The 23,003-nt window shown below is 41.3% G+C and overlaps 1 protein-coding gene and 2 long non-coding RNA genes across 3 annotated transcripts; 2 read left to right on the forward strand and 1 right to left on the reverse strand.

Annotated features, from left to right (window-relative positions):
- The first annotated feature begins 1,567 nt into the window (after nt 1-1,567).
- Nucleotides 1,568-4,201, forward strand: LOC136440846 (beta-galactoside alpha-2,6-sialyltransferase 2-like). Its single transcript, XM_066436984.1, has 3 exons — nt 1,568-2,007; nt 2,374-2,784; nt 3,807-4,201. The coding sequence occupies exons 1-3, from the start codon at nt 1,635-1,637 to the stop codon at nt 4,046-4,048; spliced, it is 1,026 nt and encodes a 341-aa protein (XP_066293081.1). The 5' UTR covers nt 1,568-1,634; the 3' UTR covers nt 4,049-4,201.
- A 427-nt stretch (nt 4,202-4,628) lies between these two features.
- On the forward strand, nt 4,629-8,121 carry LOC136440330 (uncharacterized). The gene is made up of 2 exons (XR_010756653.1): nt 4,629-4,967; nt 7,666-8,121. It is a non-coding gene; the product is annotated as an uncharacterized lncRNA (long non-coding RNA).
- A 6,232-nt stretch (nt 8,122-14,353) lies between these two features.
- On the reverse strand, nt 14,354-20,916 carry LOC136440200 (uncharacterized). The gene is made up of 2 exons (XR_010756636.1): nt 20,584-20,916; nt 14,354-15,576 (listed from the first exon to the last, which is right to left on the reverse strand). It is a non-coding gene; the product is annotated as an uncharacterized lncRNA (long non-coding RNA).
- Between the last annotated feature and the right edge of the window lie 2,087 nt (nt 20,917-23,003).

Here is a 23,003-nt window from a genome sequence, read left to right on the forward strand (position 1 = left end):
CCTTATATTATTAGGAGTTACATGCACTTAGCCGTGGCGACTTCAGAAGGGCGTTTTTGCATGTTATTATAATTTTATACATGTACTAGCCCTTCGAAGGGCTAGTGTAATATGATAACAAGCAAAAACGCCCTTCTGAAGTCGCCACGGCTATGAGTTACTTTGTGTAATACAAACTTTGTAAAACTACTCCATGGTGTAACCAAGGAGGTTTTATGCAAAACTTCCTTGGTTATACACAGGGATATCCGAGCCCCTCCATTCAACAGTCCATCAATCCACTCAACACCACCATCATTCCAGTCATGACGCCATTCCTCAACCAGGCCTTCATTCCACCAGCCTTCCATCAATACATTCCACAATCTATCCACCAGGCCCTCACACCCATCTACCCACAACCCATCAACACCCCACTTCCATCCGCACAAATCAACACCCCCGCCCCTTCATTCCATATCAAGCCATGCAAGTGTCTCCGCAAGACGTTCTGTTTCTGGTTATGCCTCATGGTCGATAAATCTGGTCATGTCCTTTACTAGTAGAAGCCTAGGCCTACCGACATTATTTTGTTATCTCTGACAAATTAAATCGCGGCATAAACTAACCAAGACCTACGTTTTTTGCATGTTCTGTACAGATCTATGCCTCATGCGTAAAACAAGTCATGAGTTTTCGTTAGCTATAGCCTCTACCAGGCCCCATGGATGGCTGGCAAAATAGTAGAAATTGACCAAATAGAGTGAATAGTATGCTAAGGGAGTCGGTTATGGAGAGAGGGACAATCTTGTGACATGCGCGAACAAATTCCATGCATACCTGTACAATTCCGGGAATTCTCACAAAACGGGCGTAAAGTATACTATTAGGTTATTAAACACTAGAATATAATAGCGTCAGCCATTCTGAACCTGTCAACGTATATGAAAAGAAGAAAGCGGGCAATGGAGTTATGTGATATGATACGATGCTACACGGAGGGGGTCCAGCAAGTATGCACATAGTTTTTTGGGTCTGGTGTCAGTAAATATTTGAGTGATTTCATTTAAGCAGTCGCTGGTGTAGGTTATCACTAGACCAGAACAAAGAGGGCAAACACCCATCTCGTGTATCGCTGGTTCTTGGCAAAATACAAAAGGGGAATGTAGGTCAGTAGTATGTTTGATCACCAACGACCGAGAGGATGAATTCTTCCTACAGTCAGCCTTCTGTCGACCTGGTCAGGACAGTGCCGGCCATTTTTGGAGCACGGATGTCATGCAGGTATAGTAACCGTTGTTCTCCAAACCTTTTCTGAGTTAAGTAGCCAAAGGTTCAGCCCAGGATACATTAGCCTGACAAATCGCGCTCCTAGCGGCGGGCCAGTGTTGTAACCGCCACCCCCCTGTCTGTAACCTCCGGCAGAGAGCTTGTGTAAACACAGGCAAAGGATACGTAGCCTCTACCCAGATGATTCAAATTGAGTGCTAACATTCATGTTGTTTAACGATGTTTGATATACATTTAGCGTTTATGGGGCTCAGAGCGCTGCTAATCTACTGTGAATTTCCATTCCTATTTTGCAGGACTAAGGTTTTAATAAGGACTATGAATTCACGGAATCAGTGAAAGGCGGCGATATTCTATCGCACAAAATGGATCAAAAGGGTCTTGCTTTCTTCTTTGTCATCCTGATCTCATGTATCGCCATGTATGGCTTACTCGGGAGGGTCTCCCTGACTGTGGTGATGACGTCGGCAGAAAAGAGAAAGCCCGGCATGCACTTCGTGTACCTCGGGGAAAGCGAGACCGAGGGCGCAGCGGTCGACACCAGGGCAACCCTCTCCTGTCGTCTGAAAAACAAGGTCCCGTTCTCAACTATTACTAGAACGTTTGAGCCGCTCCAAGGACATCCCGGTAGCTCGTACTTTCCTCGGGAGAGTTTGGAGAACATGGTACACTACAACTCGTGTGCAGTCGTCAGTAGCAGTCATGCCATGAAGTTTCATAAGTACGGAAAGGAAATAGGTAACTTAGCTTCTTTTCAATCATGTTGTGTAGCATTTTTGCTGCAAATTCGGAGTGATTCTAAAGAAGTTTTCACGTTGTCTTAGATCTATATGATTGGTTTAACTTTTCAAACAAAAAGAAAGCACAAAGTGACCTAAAATACGACGAGAGTACAACAACAGATTGAAGCAAACGAAGCTTAATTAGCCATTTGTTTTTAATACGTCTGAAGGTGGCCATTCGATTTAGGTAAAATTATACTGTCAATGTTAAACTAGAATCAAGGATTCACATGATACAATATTAGATAACTTTACGGGAAAACATCGTCAACTATAAGCTTTTTAAATACATCTTGGTTGATGACACATTCCTTCCTTCTAGATGCTCACGACGCCGTCATCCGGTTTAACTGTGCTCCGACGAAGAAGTACGTCACAAACGTGGGCAGACGCACGGACGTACGCCTGATCAACACGGTCATCCCCTACTCAACCTGTCAACGGGAGTTCTGGGACAAGCGCATCAAGATGTTTAACAACGAGATTGTCGTGGTCCGCAACTTTTTAAACGTTCGGGTCAATAAAAATGATAAACTGGATCTACGTCTGGACAGTCACCACAGCTATTACAACTACGTCAAATACAGAAGGAGGTTTCCAGACAGAACCATGCACTTCTTTCAAAGGCCGAACTTCGGTGCCGATATAAAGAACGAACTTCAGCACTTCTGCAATGGAATGACCAACTGTAAGACAACGGAGTTGGAGAAAACTCCAAGCACAGGGGCACACGGTAAGCCGTCCCTACGTAGATAGATTGACAACACCCTTGCATGGGTGCAATCAAGGCCAGCTTTAAGGTCTACAATGGAAAATTTTGGCCATCTTATTAGATGAATTTTTACAAAAATGTTTAGTACTCTCCAAGCAAAGGTTAAGTCGATCATCATTGTCGTATTCACATGAAACCAAGGAAGATGCGCGCTTCATATTACTTTCCAAGAAGACGTTGAAAGAAGAGGTCGTTACCCTCCAAGTGGGGATGGATTGGGCCGGGAAATTGGGACCTTTTTCTTATATGGCCCTCTTTTTTAAATTTCCGCCGAGCCGACTTACCTACTGGTTGATTGAAACGTGTCTGTAGATGTCCCGTTTCCTTTCCGCCGGCCCTAACCAACCGGTGTAGGTTGGGCCGGCTAAATGGAAACGGGGCATAAGAAAAAGGTCACAATCCACGTCTGCTTGAAGAGTAAGACCATTAGCTTCTTCTGACTGCCACGCCAGCAAAGGGGTCGACTGTCAGAGAGCGGAGCAATCAGAGGAAGGCAACGATCTCTCCTCTCAACCTCTGCTTGGAGAGCTATAACGCACATGTTCTCTTGGTTTGTACGTGTTGATACGACAATGATGATTCATGGCTGTAATGTTCCAGCTTTCAATAATATCGGAACTAGACTATCATCTGCAAAAGTGTGTTGCGAGTCCGTCTACCATGTCATTAGATAGAAGAGGGGCCCTAGCATAGATCCTTGGGGAACATCTGTGCTTATTTCAAACCAGTTCCAACATTGACCAGCTATTATGACCCGTGTAAATAACTCTGGAACTAGTTTGTTGTATTCAGAGTTATTTACATGGCGGAAATCGACGAGTCAGAATAGATGGCCGATGTTCAAACTGGTGTGAAATAAGCGCAGGTGTTCCCCAGAGATTGATGCTAGGGCCATTTTATCTCTTTAATGATGTCATTCGTTTCGGTAGCGTCACCGTGTATTGTTTGAATGTTGCAAAATGATAATGATGGTAATGTTGCAGGAGTCTTGATGATGCTTCACCTGTGTGACTGGGTCTACACGTACGAGTTCATCCCGTCCGCAGTAGACAGGAACACCACCCTGGCGCACTACTTTGACGAAGATCAGGCGTTTACCTGGCGCTATCACTCCTACAACACGGAGAGAGAGTACTGGAAGGCGCTGACCGTGACGTCACTAGAGGAGGTGGAGAGGACGGGAGTGGCGGTCTTCAGAGGGCTGTCTCAGTACAACTGTACATAACCTCACCGCAGATGTGTATTATTGGGGGGGGGGGCGTACTTGCGCTTGCTTAGCCCCCTGCGACCTAAACTGGATTTGTGTAATTCTAGTTGACTTCATAGTTGGAATATCATGCACAACGTAAACGTATGACTAAAAGGACAACAAAACACACAAAGCGTAAAAAGATTGCTTTTTTTAGTTTTTGTGTATGAAATTCGTTGAGCGCTCTGTCAGATCTTATCTCGCCGCCTCAGTGGAATGGTGTGTGTGTGTGTGTGGGGGGGGGGGGGGGGGGGTATCAGTACGACATGTTAGTGGTGCGTTTTTCACACATAATACTTCGCCATGCGTGGTGTGAATCGAACGAGGAGACGATACCAAACGTCTACCTGAAGATGACTCTTCATGGTTGTGGGTTCTGAGCTTATTATGTAACCGGACACGTTCTCAACTATCTTTTTAGAAATTAGATCATACCACAGGCCACACAGTGAAAGATTAAACTTATACACCGCTAGTGGTTTAAATAGGACTGCTGATTGATACGACAATAAGTTAATTCGCGTGTCAGACGGACACACTCATAAGCTATTCTTACACCCGTTACAAGTACCGTTTACAGTTGTAAGTGGTTAACGGTGACCACCGTTAGCCAGTTATAAGTGGACCAGGAGACGTCTCCTGGCTCTTGAGATACAGCGTTTACAGTAAGGACAAGCCGGGAGAGATGGGTCACCGAGGCCATAGATACTAGTAGTGGACTGTAGGAGAAGCCTCGCGATATTTGGGAACGTGACCTCACGAGGGTACAGAACGGTGGCCGGGAGGCTACCGGGAAGTGGCCGGGATATAATATTTGTGTTTTCAGGCCCGCCGACCGTCCGGATCGATCGCCGTAGGTCGTCCAGCAGCAAAACTCTGCCTGTTCCATGGTGAGGTGAGCAACTTTGGTTCATTTATACCGATTATTTTTATATTGAATAGGCACAGATCCTCGTTAATTTGCAACTAGCTCGAGCTATGCCCGGCGCGTGTTAAAGGGGGAGGGGGGTGCACACATCACCGCGAGTAAAAATAGTATGGTTCTTTTTAGCCCACTGCTGTTGTTACTGGCCTCATTCATAATTTGGCCACGTTCATCCAGATCATACATGTATCAAAAACACAAAAGGTCGGTTTGTAATATTCTAACTGGAGTACGTAAAGTAACACTAACAGACACAGAAGACTAGTCGAATCGACACAGTATCCAGGGTTCGCGGAAAAGGCTGGCCAGGCTACCCTACCAGGCTTAGTATGTTACCCTTTCTGGGCCCCCAGGGGTATGCATAGGGGCTTGGCCTGTAATGGAATTTCCTAGAGGAAAAATGTGTCAATAAGCCCATTCACGGTTGCGACTACACATGCGCAATGTCAAAGGTGAAGTCCCATGAGACGTAAACAAAACCCGTCTGGACGTTGTTATGCAAATCTAGACAACGTTGATAGGAGTACTGTTTACAAGCCAGGGGCCTTCACCTTTGACACTGCACATGCGTAGTCGCAACCGTGAATGGGCTTATTAATATTATATATTTATAATTGCAGAAAAATGGGATGAGAGAGCAATGAAAGAAAATAACAGCACAAACAACACTATGTATACATTGTGAAAACACAATCACACATGCTAACCCACAGAGAAATGCACAAAGCCATATGCATGTTTTGAATTTGTTGTTTTGGTAAACAAAGGTCCTCCCCTTCAATCTTAATATTTGTTGACCGGTATATTCTATTGTATACTTGGAATTTGTTTCAAACGGCTTTTCCTTCAGCACCACATCCCCCCCCACCCAACAGCAATATCATAGTTCATACGCTGTTGCCTTCTGTCCAATTCACCCTCAGCTGGGATTGCTATTGACCCAGTTTTTCCTTTTGAAAATTCTACTATGCGCAAAATCCCCATGCAGAGCCTTAAGGTCCAGAAAGGGTAGTCTGGCAGGGTAGCCTGGCCTGGCAGGCTAGCCTGCCTTTTTCCGCAAATGTTGCAGTAGTATTTGGCAAGGAATCTGTCGGCAATTTCAAGTTACAGCCTACGTTAGGAAGGCCTCAATAGGAAATTGGAAGTAAAACTAAAAGCAACAACTATGGAAAATTTTGGATATCATTTATTCCATATCAGATACGAAACAAGAAAGTTGTTCAGCCTTAGGGGAATGTTATGACACTTTTGACAGGTTTGTGATAAAATTCAATCAATCACCCATTGATGTATGTTGCTGAACTTGAGAATGGTGATCATTAATGATTAAAAAGCTTCTCTTTTAAAAGGAAGGGGCAGCACTTTGATGATGTACATGTACTGTACATTCAAATGTGGATGAATTTACTTTGAACAAGGAGGTTACTGTAATATTAATTCACTTTATATTCAATCAACTTCATGGTAGCAAAATATTTCAGGGTAAGGAAAATAGATATTTTCACTGAACTTTAACTTCACGGTGGTGACCGTGGCAAGTGTTTTACAGACAGAATGTGTGAAGGAATCATAAACGATTACACACGGTGATGATAAGTTCACTGTACATAGAGAGATAACCGTTGAAATAGTGAACATAAAGTTACAGTAAAAGTAAAAGAAACCAATTACAGTATAGGCTGCCTATAACCTTGCTTTGAATGAAATGTATATGATATGTAGCTATTATAGTATCATATCAATGGGGCCTCCATGCATGGGGGCTGGGGGTACAGACAACACCTTATGCTTGTACTAAGTTGTAGATAAACTGTTGCCCTGTTCACATTCACCATAGTAAGAATGCTATAATGACGCAGCAAGCTATTGGCATACCCTGATCTTGGAATAGCTCATAAATTGTATTCTTCCCTGTGACTATAGTAGACAGATCTCCATCTTTACTGCTACCTTGTCCCCCCAACGACCCAGAGGTCAAGGGACTAGGTAGGTAGGTAGGTAGGTAGGTAGGTAGGTAGGTAGTAGGCTATACTAGTACTGCCTGTCAGCTATATACATGTACATTGTACAAACACACACACACACACACACACACACACACACAAACACACACACACACCAGGGCTCGAAATACTTAGTGCTGGATGCACGTGCACTTTTGTGCTCCCCATATCGCTGTGCACTAATTTTAAATGTGGGTGCACTCAAATAGTTATAGCATTCCATGTGTAACTGCACTACTCATGGTACACTTGTACTAACTAACTAAGTACTAACTTACATATGTACATGATCAGTTTACATGAATTACATGATAGAGCTTCTGACTGCATTCTTGAATTCTTTCCAATTTTGAAAATATTGGACCCATTCGTGTCCCTGGGGGCCTGCCCTGATGTTTTACTCATGATGCTCAAGATTTTGGAGGTTCATTCGAAGTGCACTGCGACAGCATAATTTGGGGATCATTTCTGATCATGGGAAGTTTATGTGCAGAGTCTCCTTCATTTATTAGTCTGTTTGCTATTCTAGTACATTTATCTAACAATGTATCTGTACATGTACATGTATTCACGCCTGTTGTCATAGTCCAGTACCTTGCAATTCGATTTATGTATCTACTGCTATCTAGTTGTAACTTACAAGTTACATTTGTTCTGTCTTGCAGCTTCATTGGAAAGAGATATCCCAAGAGGCCTGGGAAGTACATCAAAGGACAACTGCTGCAACTAGACGTCACATGTAGAATCACAGGCAGATCAGAAATTGTACTGTAAATGGACTTAGTTTGCGGTGATTTAATTTTGTGGTAGGTTGAAAATGGAGTGTTAGCGGGGGTTTTGATTTCGCGATGGCGCTACTCAGTATACATGTATGTAGTCGCATATAGATACTGTAAAGTAACAAAAACACTAGTATTGGCGCCTTTACAGACAGCCAGTCGGAAACCATAACAAGACAAGGATGCTACAGATGGACAGACCAGTTGCTTTTGGCAGTGCTTGTGTGATCATTGTTAAAAAGTGACTTTTTTCCACACAAAAAAGCTGTCAAGGAATAGTACTGTAAATTAAGCCTTTAACTTGGCTTGATATTCTTAATAAATCTGTATTCAATGTTCGAAGATCGGGTCTGTGTTCTATTTGTGCCTTGTTAACAGGTGCCTCAAAAACATCTGTACAATGTATAATACTAGTAACATATATGTACCACTAAGACAATGGGTAGGTCAGCAGAAGACAAAAATGGTCGCAGTGAAGCAGCCACTGCAAAAACCACAAGCATAAAACCACCGCTAATATTTCTGCATACAGTACACTTCACTGGATTTTTGTCCAGTGCCCCTGTGTGAATATCCATTGTCTTCAGAGTAGCTGCTCTATAACAGTGGTCGTATGCAAAATGCTACAGGCTAAAAACAATCCCCACAGCTAGGCTGGGAGGTGAAGTGGATTGTAGGCCCCTATGAAGACAATTGTACCAACGGTTACGGAACTACATGTACCACTAGTTAACATTATAATTATTATGTTGTAAGATGATATTTGCGGCTGAAAGGCTGGTCAACTTGAAATGTTGACCTTGTTCTCAGAAGGGCAATTAGCTACAGCCTGTAATTCCAACTGCAGCAATTGTAGTATGTACAGTTTATATATTTAATAACTTACAGGCAGTACCTATTGTCGGCTATAACTGCCCCCCTCCCCCATCGAATTCAAGCTTTACAGTTAGTTAAAGTTACAGTCCTCCCACGCCTCTTGGAGCCTATGGTGCGCCCATCTCCGATTCGCAGTCCTTGGGCCACACAACTTTGTGCAAGTCTCTGCAGCGGGGACTAGTCCGCTGGTAGTGATGTTGTGCGTTTAACTTCCATACCCATTTGCTGAGTGCTAAGCTGAAAAAGCAGTATGTACGGCCGGTGATTGTACTCAACACCTACTGTGTGCAAGGTGAACACTCTACCATTAGGTCATCGCACCACTTTATACAGTAGTGGAGTATATATTCTACAGAAACTGGTGGACAGCATACCCAATATGGGGGCAATATCATATCCAGCTGGCCAGAATCTACAGCCAGCCCCTGTAGAGATACTCTATAGAAAAGAGAGTAACCATATTTGTAGGAGTAGATGTCATAGTAGAGATTGCGATTCAGGACAATCGGTGATTCTACTAACGACAGATTGCAACCGAGATCTGTACTAGGACAATCGGCAATTAAATCTGCCCTAGGACAAACTCTGATTCAAACTCATCGGAGTCTATCCCTCCTGTACATACCCCTTGAAGTTTGCACATGTTGTGATTGGGAATAGTACATTTTTGCAATGGGGTGATTTTGGAATAGTCTATATTTGTGTGGAGAATAGATTTGGTATATGACTAGTAAAATGTACTGAAAAGGTGAGACACTGAGTAACATCTTGAGACCTCAAAATTTGCTTTGTTTGATCACCTTCCAATTGATATCTTTCACCGATTATTAACCTTTTCATAACTTGATGAGAAATTTCTTTGTCAGTAAACATACATGGAATTTATCCGTTATGAAATATGAACTTATTCACCTAGAATAGTAATTGTGAATGTAGGTAGTGTGCTAAAACTGATTGAAATGTTGTGCAATGATTAATTATATTTTCCAAAGCATGATCTAATGGTTATCAGAATTTCTCCAAGTAGAATCACTGTTTGTTATCAGGACAGATTGTGATCGCTATCTTTACTGCCGGTAGTGTAATTGTAGGTTCTAGGACAGACTCCGATCGTAATCTGTCCTAGGACAGTCGCCAATTGTCCTGGATTGCAATCTCTACTGTGACATATAGCTAATATATATGGCCTCCTGATGGGCAAAGTTTAATTCTGGCATCTTTTTAAAGAAAATGTCACCCCCTCCAAGAACTTTCAATGGACAAACACTTCCCCACATGTATACATACACCCTGTGAATAGAGAACTATATAAGCTGTAAAACTGAACTTTAAGAGCTGGTCTGGACCCATATTGGATACTTGTTTTGAAAGTAACAACATGCCCAACAGATGGTCAATTATTTGTTGATTTTCGTTACAACCCTACCCATTTTGACTTTATAGTCTTTGATAATAGACATGCATATAGTGTGACATTTTATATAAAAATGTCCCAGAAGGTTGGGTACTTCTATCCCTTGGTTCTGACAATATAGCCAAAAATGCTACCAGTAGTCTTAAACTTTTAAAACATTTTAGTTTTTACATGTAGAATTTAAGGTCATGTGAATTTTATATATATACAATAGATATTTGAGTCATGAGTGTGTATCTAACATGATTTTTCTATTAAATGGCTAGTAAACAGTTACTGTCAAGGACAGTTTTTTAGCTATTTGTTTGACTCTAGGTTCTAAAGACTGGCTGATGTATCCCAGGTAAGATTTGCATGGTTCTTAGATCTGGGGAATAGGTAAGGCAACTTCCAGCTTATATTGGTGTGGCTCTTGGGACTCAACAACACCTAACAGGTAATGTTGGTATGGCTCTAAGAGCATCGGTAATGTACCATACCGGTTTAGATATAGCACACCAGTTGTGTACATGGGTAAGCAGAGGCTTAATCTTAATTTTCTCTTACTACTGTACAGAAGATTATGTAATGCTGGTGTGCCTCCTACAGCATATAGGACACATGACCAGGAAATATACCATGCTACTGAGGCACTAGGTAAGGCTCCATGCAGCACTGGTAGAATATACTGATATGGAGACCATGTGAGGGCACAAGTAATGTTTGCATGGCTCTGGAGTCTGGAGACCAGGTACAAGTAATATTGCCTATTGAATATTCTGCAGGTACTACATCAAATACATATACTTTAGATACTCTTCTTCCAAGAATGTATCTCCACGATATATTATGTTACATATACCACAATGCATTTGTCATTAAAGCTGCACCCATTTGCTATCTTGTTTCCATCGTCTTTTCTAATGTCTTGTGTGTGCATTGTGCATAGTTTTATATATCAACCATGTTACCCAACAAAGGTGTCATTGAGTCTGTCTAGGCATGCCGGTCACAGAAATGTACATTTTAATGAAATAAACTCAAGGGGGGCCCCCTGAATGAAAAATCAGATTTTTGTGAATTTCGAAGACGTTAATGAATTTGCACAACAAAGGTGTCATTGAGTCTGTCTAGACATGCCGGTCACAGAAATGTACATTTTAATGAAATAAACTCAAGGGGGGCCCCTTGAATGAAAAATCAGATTTTTGTGAATTTCGAAGACGTTAATGAATTTGCCCAAAAAAGATGTCATTGAGTCTGTCCAGACATGCCGGTCACAGAAATGTACATTTTAATGAAATAAACTCTAGGGGGCCCCCTGAATGAAAAATTAGATTTTTGTGAATTTCGAAGACGTTAACGAATTTGCCCAACAAAGGTGTCATTGAGTCTGTCCAGACATGCCGGTCACAGAAATGTACATTTTAATGAAATAAACTCTAGGGGGGCCCCCCTAAATGAAAAATTAGATTTTTGTGAATTTCGAAGACGTTAACGAATTTGCCCAACAAAGATGTCATTGAGTCTGTCCAGACATGTCGGTCACAGAAATGTACATTTTCATGAAATAAACTCTAGAGGGGCCCCCCTGAATGAAAAATCAGATTATTGTGAATTTCGAAGACGTTAACGAATTTGCCCAACAAAGATGTCATTGAGTCTGTCCAGACATGTCGGTCACAGAAATGTACATTTTCATGAAATAAACTCTAGAGGGGCCCCCCTGAATGAAAAATTAGATTTTTGTGAATTTCGAAGACGTTAACGAATTTGCCCAACAAAGGTGTCATTGAGTCTGTCCAGACATGCCGGTCACAGAAATGTACATTTTAATGATATAAACATAAGGTAGGGGCCGCCCTGAACCAAAGAAGTAGATTTTGTTCAAGGCGAGATATGAAATCCTACAGGAGAAATGTGTTTTATTTGTTATTTCTGCTAGAAATGTATGATTTATTATCGGAAATTTAACTGCTAGTAACTACATAACCAATTGCGTTCATCCGTTGGGAATCCATACAATGTCTAAGTAAGCTTTCATTAATACGTCATCCAAATTTCAAAGAAATCCGTTGTATTCTAAGTGAGATATGAAACCCAAATGTTCCAGTCTCGCGCAAAGCTAGGCCGCGTTCCACCTGCTATCTTCCGGGGGGACTTCTCTAGATTGATTTTTTACCGCAACTCACCGAAGTGCGTTTTCCTTTATAAAACAAGAAGGAACGGATATTTTTCCATGAAACTTTGGCAAAAGTAAGTTGATATGCTTATCTATCTGTGCTGTCGGTAGTTTTGCTGTTCCGCTTTTCTGCTTGAAGATATAGGCCATTAATCTATCGTCATTTTGGGGCACGGTCAAAATTCCCAATCTAAAAAGTGCGGCATATTAGAAAAATGATGTAGCGTTAGGGATCTACATCGTGCAATAGACATATTATCAATATAACTCTGTCAAGGACATTTCAGTGGTATTAGCACTACCTTGCTGAGTGTTTGCACTCAATTTTTCAGGAGAAATGCGAAGTTTTATTTGGCACTAGTGACAGGAATATATGATATATGGTCAAAATATCAACTGTTAATCACTCCATAACCAATTGTACTTATCGCTTTGGAATCCATACAATGCCTAAGTAAGCTTTCATGAATATGTCATCCAAATTTCAAAGAAATCCGTTGTATTCTAGGTGAGATTTGAAATTGAAGATTTTCCGGTCTCGAGCAAAGCGAGGCTGCGTTTCACCTGCCATCTTCCGGGGGGACTTTCTAGCTTGATTTCCTACCGCAACTAACGAAAGTGCGTTTTCCTTTATAAAACAAGAAGGAAATAATATTTTTCCATGAAACTTTCACAAAAGTAAGTTGATATGCTTATCTATCTGTGCTGTCGGTAGTTTTGCTGTTCCGCTTTTCTGCTTGAAGATATTGGCCAAACAAAACGATTTATTTCATCCTAGCGACAAACGTTAGAACTGCAAAATGGACCCGACAGAAAGTGTTTTTGTCGTCTTTTGCCGAGTTAAAAACCTTTCATTCGTCAGATAACCTTCCAAAAAAAGTTTAAAAAATAGTAAAAAATGTCTATCGATATTTCATTCGTCCAATAGCCTTTTAAGTGCGTTTGATTGCATATGTTTACAAACAACCTACGATTTATCTTTTCAGTCCAGAACTATAGATTTCAATGTACAGTACTTGTAGTGCATAGACATTATTTTCCATGGGAGTCTGCAAAACAACCTTTCATGTTGTATCACTTTCTGGACGCTTACATGAAATATGTTAAAGACTTTCATTAACGAAATATGATCTCAGTTACAAAATTAGCATGAGCATATAGAAATATGCCAGCCGAATTTGAAAGAAATCATTTTTGTTCTATAGGCGAGATAAAACAAGCAACGCTTTCAAGCCCTGTACAATGTCAGAAGATTAAAGGAGTCCTAAATTCCGGGGGGGGGGGGGGGAGTTATTTACCAATAGATGATAGTTTTTCGAAGTAAAAAACGAATACTTATTACAATATATGATAAGTACCCACTAGTCCCGTGCGCATCAAAACGCATTCAGTATTTTACTAAATTCCCCACATGATCCTCTATTTTCTTTTCACTGGAAGTACAGGATGATTTGATTGTCACCTACCAGGTAGCTCGTGCCACTTGACGTGCTTTTCAGCACCAAGGAGTCAGCTGTGATCTTCAGCCAGAGGCCCCTCAAACGTTTCGTCCCTCAAAGGAGGTTATATCCCCCACGTACCCTGGTACGCCCTCAGCCTCACTGCTGCTCCTTAAGCCTCTTCGTTGTTACACTTATGCTGTCTCCTTCTTCCCCCAGGCCTTTCCTCTCCTTCTGGTCCATAACCAGAAGCTATATTTTTCCACTTCCTCTGCCATTCTTTTTATGAACTTTCGTGATACAATGTACATTCATGGCGTGATAAAAGAATGTCAGGGGGGCTAAGAAAGGTCTTATATGTGCCTTTATATCTTATTAACAACTGGCCTTATGATTGTGCTAAGCCCCCCTTATTTATGCTAAAAATATTCACCATGAAGGAAGTGGGAATACGTATAGGGAATCCATGGGTAGGGTCTGAATTCTGTACAAAGTCGGCTGATTATGTATTCATTGATACATAATCTAGTGGAAAATAACACTCCCTTCTGGAGTTTAGGACTCCTTTTAGTATGACTTATCCAAAAACATTACAACTTCAATAAATATATATATGCATATTGTGGCTTTGTTTTGAGTATTGTAGATAACTATAGATAACATGAAAAGATAAAAACATCTGAATCGTCTTTAAAATCCTGCTGGCTTTATTGACTTAAACTCCAGAAGCACATGTTATGTTCGAAGAGCACAGTTTATTTTATGCTGACTTGACTGCAGTAGAATAAAGCAACAAAAAATGAATCCCATATCAACAACTTTTTACATAGAAAAGTGTTTGTGTTTGTACTTTTTATGTACATGTGCATAACAAGGGTAACTTAGACTCATGCATAACACTTTGTAACAAACTGATATGGAAAGATTAAGCAATCTAGATTATTAAGATCATATCAACATCTTGTTACCCTCAACATGTACTTGTTACAGTAAAAATAAATAAATATGAGTCGGTATTGCAAGGCAAGACTCACATTAGGTCTCAGCACATACATCTGACATTGGCGCAATGACCACATCAGTTTGAAGTGAATAGATCACAAAATGCACACAGCTTGAAATCAATTAATCAGGAACTGCTCAGATACCTATACATGTTCAACAGAGCATCTAAAACACACAATTTATCCTAACTCCCCTGCAGCTACCTTACATTCTGAAGCTGTTCAATGGAATATTTGACAGAATATAGAAAACAACAGAGAGCGTGGCTTCCTTGTTTAATCAGTTATGCCTGAGGTGCCACTGACATGCTTTTTCCTGGGTCACCCTCCATGTATGGATTGACTTTGGAATATACCAATATGTGTTATGATAACAGTCAAACAAAGACTAAAGAGGAAAACGACAATTCAATGCAATTCAAATTGGTTATGTACTGTATTATTGCATATAGAAATACATGCATGGGCACAAACAACTGTCAAAGACGTGGACAATTACACTTACTGACAGCATATGTAGTCCTGGAATATGTATAAGTTACATATAAGAGACATGCAAAACGGGGGCATTTTCTACTACATTTTTAATCTAATGAGGTTTTTTGGATTGAGGTGTGATTTTAAAAGCATGTGGATCAGAGTCATTGCCATTGTAATAATTACATACATGTCTACAGTGCAATGGGAATTGAAATTGCAGGAAGGATTCATACATGTGTAAACTTTTACTAGCTGTTTGACAGACCCAATGCATTCTAAAAAAACTAGGACTTGGTTGGTGTTGATACATGACTCCTCCATGCAGATGCAGGTAATCCATTGTTGCACTGTCAGCTTCTCACTCACTGTCATCTCATGAGGACAGGGCATTGATGCTCTGTCTGGGTTGAATATTGTCAGCCCCTATAGAAACAACAAGAACAAAAAGGTGAAGGTTGGGTTAATAAAGACAATGCATTGTCTTTTTTCTAGTGCTTATAGTATGTACAAAAATACATAGGATAAGTGCAATGTATATAATGTCTCGTGACAACAATAGATACCTAATACACTACAGAGTGTAGTCTAAGCAGTCATAAGTTAAGTTTTTGACACATGTCCCTGGGACTCCTCACTTATCAGAAACTCTGATCTAAATATGTCAGCACACACACACACACACACACACACACACACACACACACACACACACACACACACACACACACACACACACACACACACACACACACACATGTCCCTGGGACTCCTCACTCATCAGAAACTCTGATCTAAATATGTCAGCACTCACACACACACACACACACACACACACACACACACACACACACACACACACACACATTCCTACAATTCTTACTACATTTGTATAAAAAGGGAATAACATTCTGTCAGAATTCTCATGTGATGATGAATACAGGAGAAGCTACTAGTATTCCATCTATACTGCCTATGGCTATACAGGGCTTGAAACAGTGGGTGCATGTGCACCTTTGTGCACTCAAAATTGGAGCTATACACCTTATTTCTTACTGGTGCACCTACATGTAGGGTTTGTACTATAGTATATAGAATATTTTTTGAAATCTAAGTATCAGAAAAAGGAATACAACCTTTTATTGTACTTTATTTGATGAATTACTTGTTTGAAATTTTGAAGTCAGATATAGAACAACACTGATTTTGAGTTCTTAGAGCCCGAAGCAATTAACTTAATAATGTTTTGCTGTCTTCAGGATGAAACAGTGCTGTGCTTTGTGGGTCACAAGGCCAATTGCATCATGGACTTACTACGTATACTGTGGGACTGGATCATGTTTAGGTTAAGTTTACAGCTTTCTTACAATATTTGCAGACTTTTAAAAGATACTATCACTATATCAGTATGTATGGATGTGAATTATTCATTAAATACCACTGGTCAAGCAGGCGACCTAATGAGATTAGACATAGGAGGAAGAATAATGTTTTTTCGTAGCAGGTTACAGTTCATACAGGGCTCGAAATTCATATTTGGGAATAGGTGCACTGGTGCACCCAACTCAAAAAATTGGGTGCACAGAAAGAATTTTGGGTGCACCACATAAAATAAAGTTGAATGTTCTTTAGAACATAATCACAAGGTTTAATGCTGCTGCCTTTCTTAAGAACTTCAATCTGTAATTCTATAACTAACTTCAAAATTTCAAACAATATATTAAATAAAGTACAGCAAAAAGTTATCATGCTGTTTTTATACTTACATTTCAAGAATATTCTGTATACTAGTGTACAATAGTACCTTAACCCTATAGGCTACAAAAATATATAGGTGCACCAGTGCACCCACAGTCAAAAATTAGGTGCACAGCTCCAATTTTGGGTGCACTGGGTGCACATGCACCCACTATTTCGAGTCCTGTCATATGATTATCCAATAATAAAGTGATGCGCTTTTTCTTATGCATCATAAGATCAATCAAGATTAGACTGTGAAAACATAAGCCCCTTGACTAAGTTCAACATGAAGGAGATCATACATGTGAAGGTAACCAATGTACATGTATACAGCACACCACATCCCCTTCTCGATAGTTCTTCTGCTTTCTTCAACAACAACAAAAATGTTTCTCATGTTGGTGGAAAATCCTGTCCAGTCCGGACAGAAAAAACTCTGTCCATTCTGAAGAGAGGGTCTGCATGGGGGAGGAGGTGTCCTGTCCTGCATAGAATCAGAGATACTGACTACGCCTAAAAATGAAAGTCTGTATCGACAATAGTCTACTATTTTTATTTTACTGTATAGTGTTAATCGTAGCCAGTCGGCTTTGCCATTAATTCTACATAGCCTGCTATTTGTTATCCTGAATTCTTCTTTCAGCATTACTGAGATTTTAATCGCAAGGCGTAGTCGAAAGACAACATTGCCCTATGAAAAGTTACAACAGGACATCTGGTTATCTTGGTTTCGACACAGTAAACATGCAAACTTTGGGTCTCAAAATGTAAGGAATTGCATTTGAGAGGGTTAGGATTTTATAGGAGAGCATGCCAGACCCCCCTACAATGGTTGGCTGCACCCTTGAATGTCATGAATGCTTCGTATGCACCCCACCTCATGTCAAGACGACATGTATTAAGGGTTAAGATTTGAGAGGGTTAAGATTTTCTGGGAGAGTATGCCCTCAGACCCCCCTACAAAATGGTTGCACCCTTAAAGCTTGGGCCATTCATGATGCTGCGCTGCCAGTTCTATAGGAATGTGAACCACTGTTAAGCGTTGTCGATCCTCTTGAATTAAACTAAACCTGCTGAATTTAGCTTTAAGTGTTGCCAGGAACCCCCATGCAGATCCTCTTTTCAGCCTGGACATTTTTTTCTGCTGTCCGGACTGGAAAGGTTTTTCTGCCAACACAGTTTTTCTCACCGGCCAATGCATATCGTTGTGCTACCTACATGTACCTCAGGCAATAATAACTGGTTTACTTCTCACCACTAGGAGGTGGTCTTGTTAATGTGAATGCATTTAAGTTTGCATGGTTCTAATTTTGTGCTATGGGGAAAATAGAGTGTTTGCGGTGGTTTTAAGTTTGCAGCAGTGCTATACTGTAGTCACATACCTGATGATACCGCCACAGGAGGGGTGGATATAGGTCCGAGTCCAAGTTTAGGTCCAGGGACCTGAACCTGGACCTGATCCTGTCCAGTTGATGTTTTGTTTTATTAGACCAATATCAAGCATAGAGAATTAATACTGACAAGCAAAACTATAAAAGTTTCTTGGTGAGAAGACTTTCAAGATAAACCAACGTGTTTGATATTTGAATGTTGCACTTATTTTAAATGCCTGTTTTTGTCAGAGGGTAGACTCAAAACACTTTTCATCAAATAAAATAGAAAAATATATTTGTACTGTATTCATTTTTTTTTGGACTCAGGTTTTTGGCTCTCAGGTTTTTGGACTCGGTTTTTGGATGTTATATAGGCCTGAATCAGGTCCAGCGAACCGGTATCCACCCCTACGCCACAGTATTAGACAAAAATGTTTGCGGTGAAACGGTTGCCGTGAAAACCATGAACATAAAACCACCGCGAACATTTCAAAATTTACAGTATTACTGACACAAACTAGTAACATGTAAGTACGTGGACTGTAGTGAGATATAGTTTGGAGAGGTCAAGTGGGCTGTTTGCAGAAGTGTTTTAAAGATAGGGCACAATGTACAACACCACTCAACAGAGAGGCTAGCTATAGGGGCATGGTCAGGAATGCTTGCCTTGGCCTAGCCATGGCCATATGAGACTATGAGTCTGTTGCTGTAGGGTATTGAACTGTTTGTCGTGAAATAAGCATGATCCAGGAAGTTCCCACAACTTGCATGGGGATGGATGAAAATAATTTTGCCCCAAGTTTGTTTTTACTCGTGTACTGCTATGAAAGCCAAATGGAATGATATTCGGTGAGGAAGAGCTAGTTGCTGTAAGGAGAGATAGGAGAAGCTTTTTCCAGAATAGACACTTCTTGCATGGAGGTGGTTACAATATCATTATTAATCATTTTGGGGGCAGTTTTGCCCGAAATGATGCTTTTTGCAATTGTCTTCCGTGACATCCTATGTAAGCCAAGTAAATTTGGTGAGGACTCAGGTGTAAGGTCTTTGCACCAGATATTAAAGGTGCAAATGATCATGGAGTAGTCCACTTCTTAAATGGAGGTGATTTTTGGTATTTATGGTGCCTGTAATACCCAGGTACCCTGCTAGGAAAGCTAAATGGCTTGAAATTTGCAGTGGGAATAACTTACTAGTAATAAGGAAAGCATTAGTGGACAGTTCACTTTTCGCTAGGGGGTGGTTGAGAATGATTTTAAGTTTGCGATAAAGAGGTAACCGCAAAAACCTAGGTCACTGGCAACGTTGGTTTTGACTGTTTGATACAAATGTCATATGATTTCCAGTGTGGCTATGAGAGATCAGACCATGGACTTGATGACAATACATGTACTAGTACTAGTAGTGGCTGAATCTTGTACCCTCTACCAGGCTCCGCGACAAGGCTGGGAAAATAGTAGAAATCGGCAAATAGAGTGAATAGTGTTCCAAGGGAGTTAGCTACGGAGAGAGGGTCCATGAGCTTCACTGTATAGCGGAGTACCACTGGCATACTTTCACTCTATTTGCCGATTTCTACTATTTTCCCAGCGATCTCGCGGAGCCTGGTAGAGGCTATGAATCTTGTACAAGACATCCAAGGCTGCCCTAAAAATGTCACCAATTCATTCAAAAGTTATGGACCTCTTCTTGCGACCAATGTGAACTTGGTCGGGCTTAAACAGGTGTGTCGTACGACAGGTTTCTATGACCTATCATCTGAAAATGACTTCTTGCATTTGAGGGACGAAATTCAACAGGCTTTACGGTAATTTGAAATTGAATGTCTTTCGATTCCCAAACATGAAACAAAATCTCTGGTGGGAACACAGGTGTCAGCGATGTTCTTGTAATCTTTTAGTTTATTTATAATTTGCTTATAGCCCCTATGCATACCTCTGGGGGCCCAGAAAGGGTAACATACTAAGCCTGGTAGGGTAGCCTGGCCAGCCTTTTCCGCGAACCCTGGATACTGTGTCGATTCGACTAGTCTTCTGTGTCTGTTAGTGTTACTTTACGTACTCCAGTTAGAATATTACAAACCGACCTTTTGTGTTTTTGATACATGTATGATCTGGATGAACGTGGCCAAATTATGAATGAGGCCAGTAACAACAGCAGTGGGCTAAAAAGAACCATACTATTTTTACTCGCGGTGATGTGTGCACCCCCCTCCCCCTTTAACACGCGCCGGGCATAGCTCGAGCTAGTTGCAAATTAACGAGGATCTGTGCCTATTCAATATAAAAATAATCGGTATAAATGAACCAAAGTTGCTCACCTCACCATGGAACAGGCAGAGTTTTGCTGCTGGACGACCTACGGCGATCGATCCGGACGGTCGGCGGGCCTGAAAACACAATATCCCGGCCACTTCCCGGTAGCCTCCCGGCCACCGTTCTGTACCCTCGTGAGGTCACGTTCCCAAATATCGCGAGGCTTCTCCTACAGTCCACTACTAGTATCTATGGCCTCGGTGACCCATCTCTCCCGGCTTGTCCTTACTGTAAACGCTGTATCTCAAGAGCCAGGAGACGTCTCCTGGTCCACTTATAACTGGCTAACGGTGGTCACCGTTAACCACTTACAACTGTAAACGGTACTTGTAACGGGTGCTTCTTAGCGGAATAAAATTTATGATAGTTTAGCACTGTTCACTGAAATGGATCGAACATAATATTTCCGCTTCTAGACGAGTTTTCTATCGATTCTGTGTCAGTCTATATACTAACTGATAAAGCCTCCAGCTGAATGACATTCTAACCGGAATGACCATCAGTACGTTGTAATCAAAAGTACACGGTGAGCCATTCGTGGTGAGCTCTGAGGTAGTGCCAAACGGTGATACCATTTCCTTTTGACCATACAGGCATTGCCTCCACCAGGCCTTCCTAATAAGGGGTTATGGATAGTAGAATGCACAAACACACAGGTGACCTGGTTTGTACTGTATGTCCAACAAAACACAGCCACGTTAGCTTAGTGAGCTGTCATGCATACACCATGAGCATTGAACTAATCCGGAGCTAAACTGGCCACTGATCCTCCTATTCATCCCAGTTACCCAATGTTACCATGGACGTTAGACAGAGGATCTCCCTAGCCTGATGTTACCATGGTAATAATGACAATCATATCTAGTCTCGACGTACAGGTTAGTAACGGCACGACATTTACCGTAAAGGATTAGCCAGAAGACTCAGTCCGCGGAAAGGGCATCATTTCCCCTTGCGAGGGTAAATGGAACCTAATGATGGCCAAACTCCCCTGGAAAATCATTCTCCCTCCAGCCAGCGTAGTCTGTCTGGTAAAGACTAGTGCGGGCAATTTGGTCAGTGCCGTTACTGACCCGTAGAGACCAGCTAGACAGTTATTACCGTCACTGGCCATGGTAACGTTCAGGGAGGGTCTCTCTTTCTCTAGCCTCCGTTGCAAGACTCCTTCCGGCTGTTTTCTTTTTCAAGTTACAGTTTTACTATTACATTTTTTGGCCTGTTGACGGCCAGCAACAAGAAAAAAATATATTATAGTAAAACTGTAACTTGTAAAAGAAAACAGCCGGAAGGAGTCTGCAACGGAGGCTACTCTTTCTCGAGCTCGTTGGTGATATGAGCTGACATAGATAGGAGGCCAGTTAAGCTGCAGAATTAATGCGTTGCTCATGATTTATGCACGACAGCTCAAGTGGCGTGGCTGTGCTTTGTAATGACAGTATAAACCAGGTCACTTGTGTCTTTGTATGGCACTTGTTGCATTCTCCGGCGTAAGGTTAGCATGACAGTCTGCGAAAAGCACAAAGGGCATTTCTCGAAACAGGGAGCAACTTTACACCGGTGGAATCACTATTCTGTGGTTGTATTTTGTAATTAGAGTGTAAACCAGCAGGTCACCTGTGCCAGTTGTACGGCCGACTTGTTGCATTCTCCTGGATACGGTCTGCGAAACGCATATGGGGAATTTCTCGGCACAGGGAGTAAGTTTACACTGGCGGATCCGGAATCACTATTATTGATCTTGTTTCAATCGTAACGTCGGAAAGACAGAAACAAAGGTAGGTCATGCGGTGTCATATTTCTGTATTCGTCTGGTTTAAACTGGCGAAGGTCCTGTCATGACGTCATATTCGTTGTACTACGGACTCGCCACATTTGTTGTACGTTGTACGATATGTCGGCGACAGCAAATTGTGGGCCTTCTTGGGACAGTTGTAAGATGTGTTGTACAAACAGTCACCTGTCTTGTGAGTTCTTGTGACGGAAAAGGTCCCTGTCCGTTCTATCATATATAGCCTCACTGCACATCTTACAACAAAACCATCGTGCTACGAACATGACCACGCCTTTACCTTGAGGCTTTGACTTGATCATGAAGTCAGGTTCAACATCATCTTTATTGCAGAAGAATATGTATTACACAATACACACTTTTAAAACCAACCACGTACAAGGTGAATGAGTTGAAACAAGAAGACACCTAGGCCGACCCCTTAATCAGATCAGTAAAATCTGGAAGGCGCAAGGTAAAAATCATGTGCATCCGACTTCCGATACATACTGTATTGCACAATTATAAAGATATTTGCTATATTGTACTGTTGTTGTTGATACATGATAATACTATTGAATTGCTCTAAAATGTAAGTAGATCTCATCGGCTAAAAAACAGCCCGTACGATTCCCGCACAGGGGTGTTCCTTTTGCA

This window comes from Branchiostoma lanceolatum, chromosome 8 (genome assembly GCF_035083965.1).
Source record: "Branchiostoma lanceolatum isolate klBraLanc5 chromosome 8, klBraLanc5.hap2, whole genome shotgun sequence".
Lineage (NCBI taxonomy): Eukaryota > Metazoa > Chordata > Leptocardii > Amphioxiformes > Branchiostomatidae > Branchiostoma > Branchiostoma lanceolatum.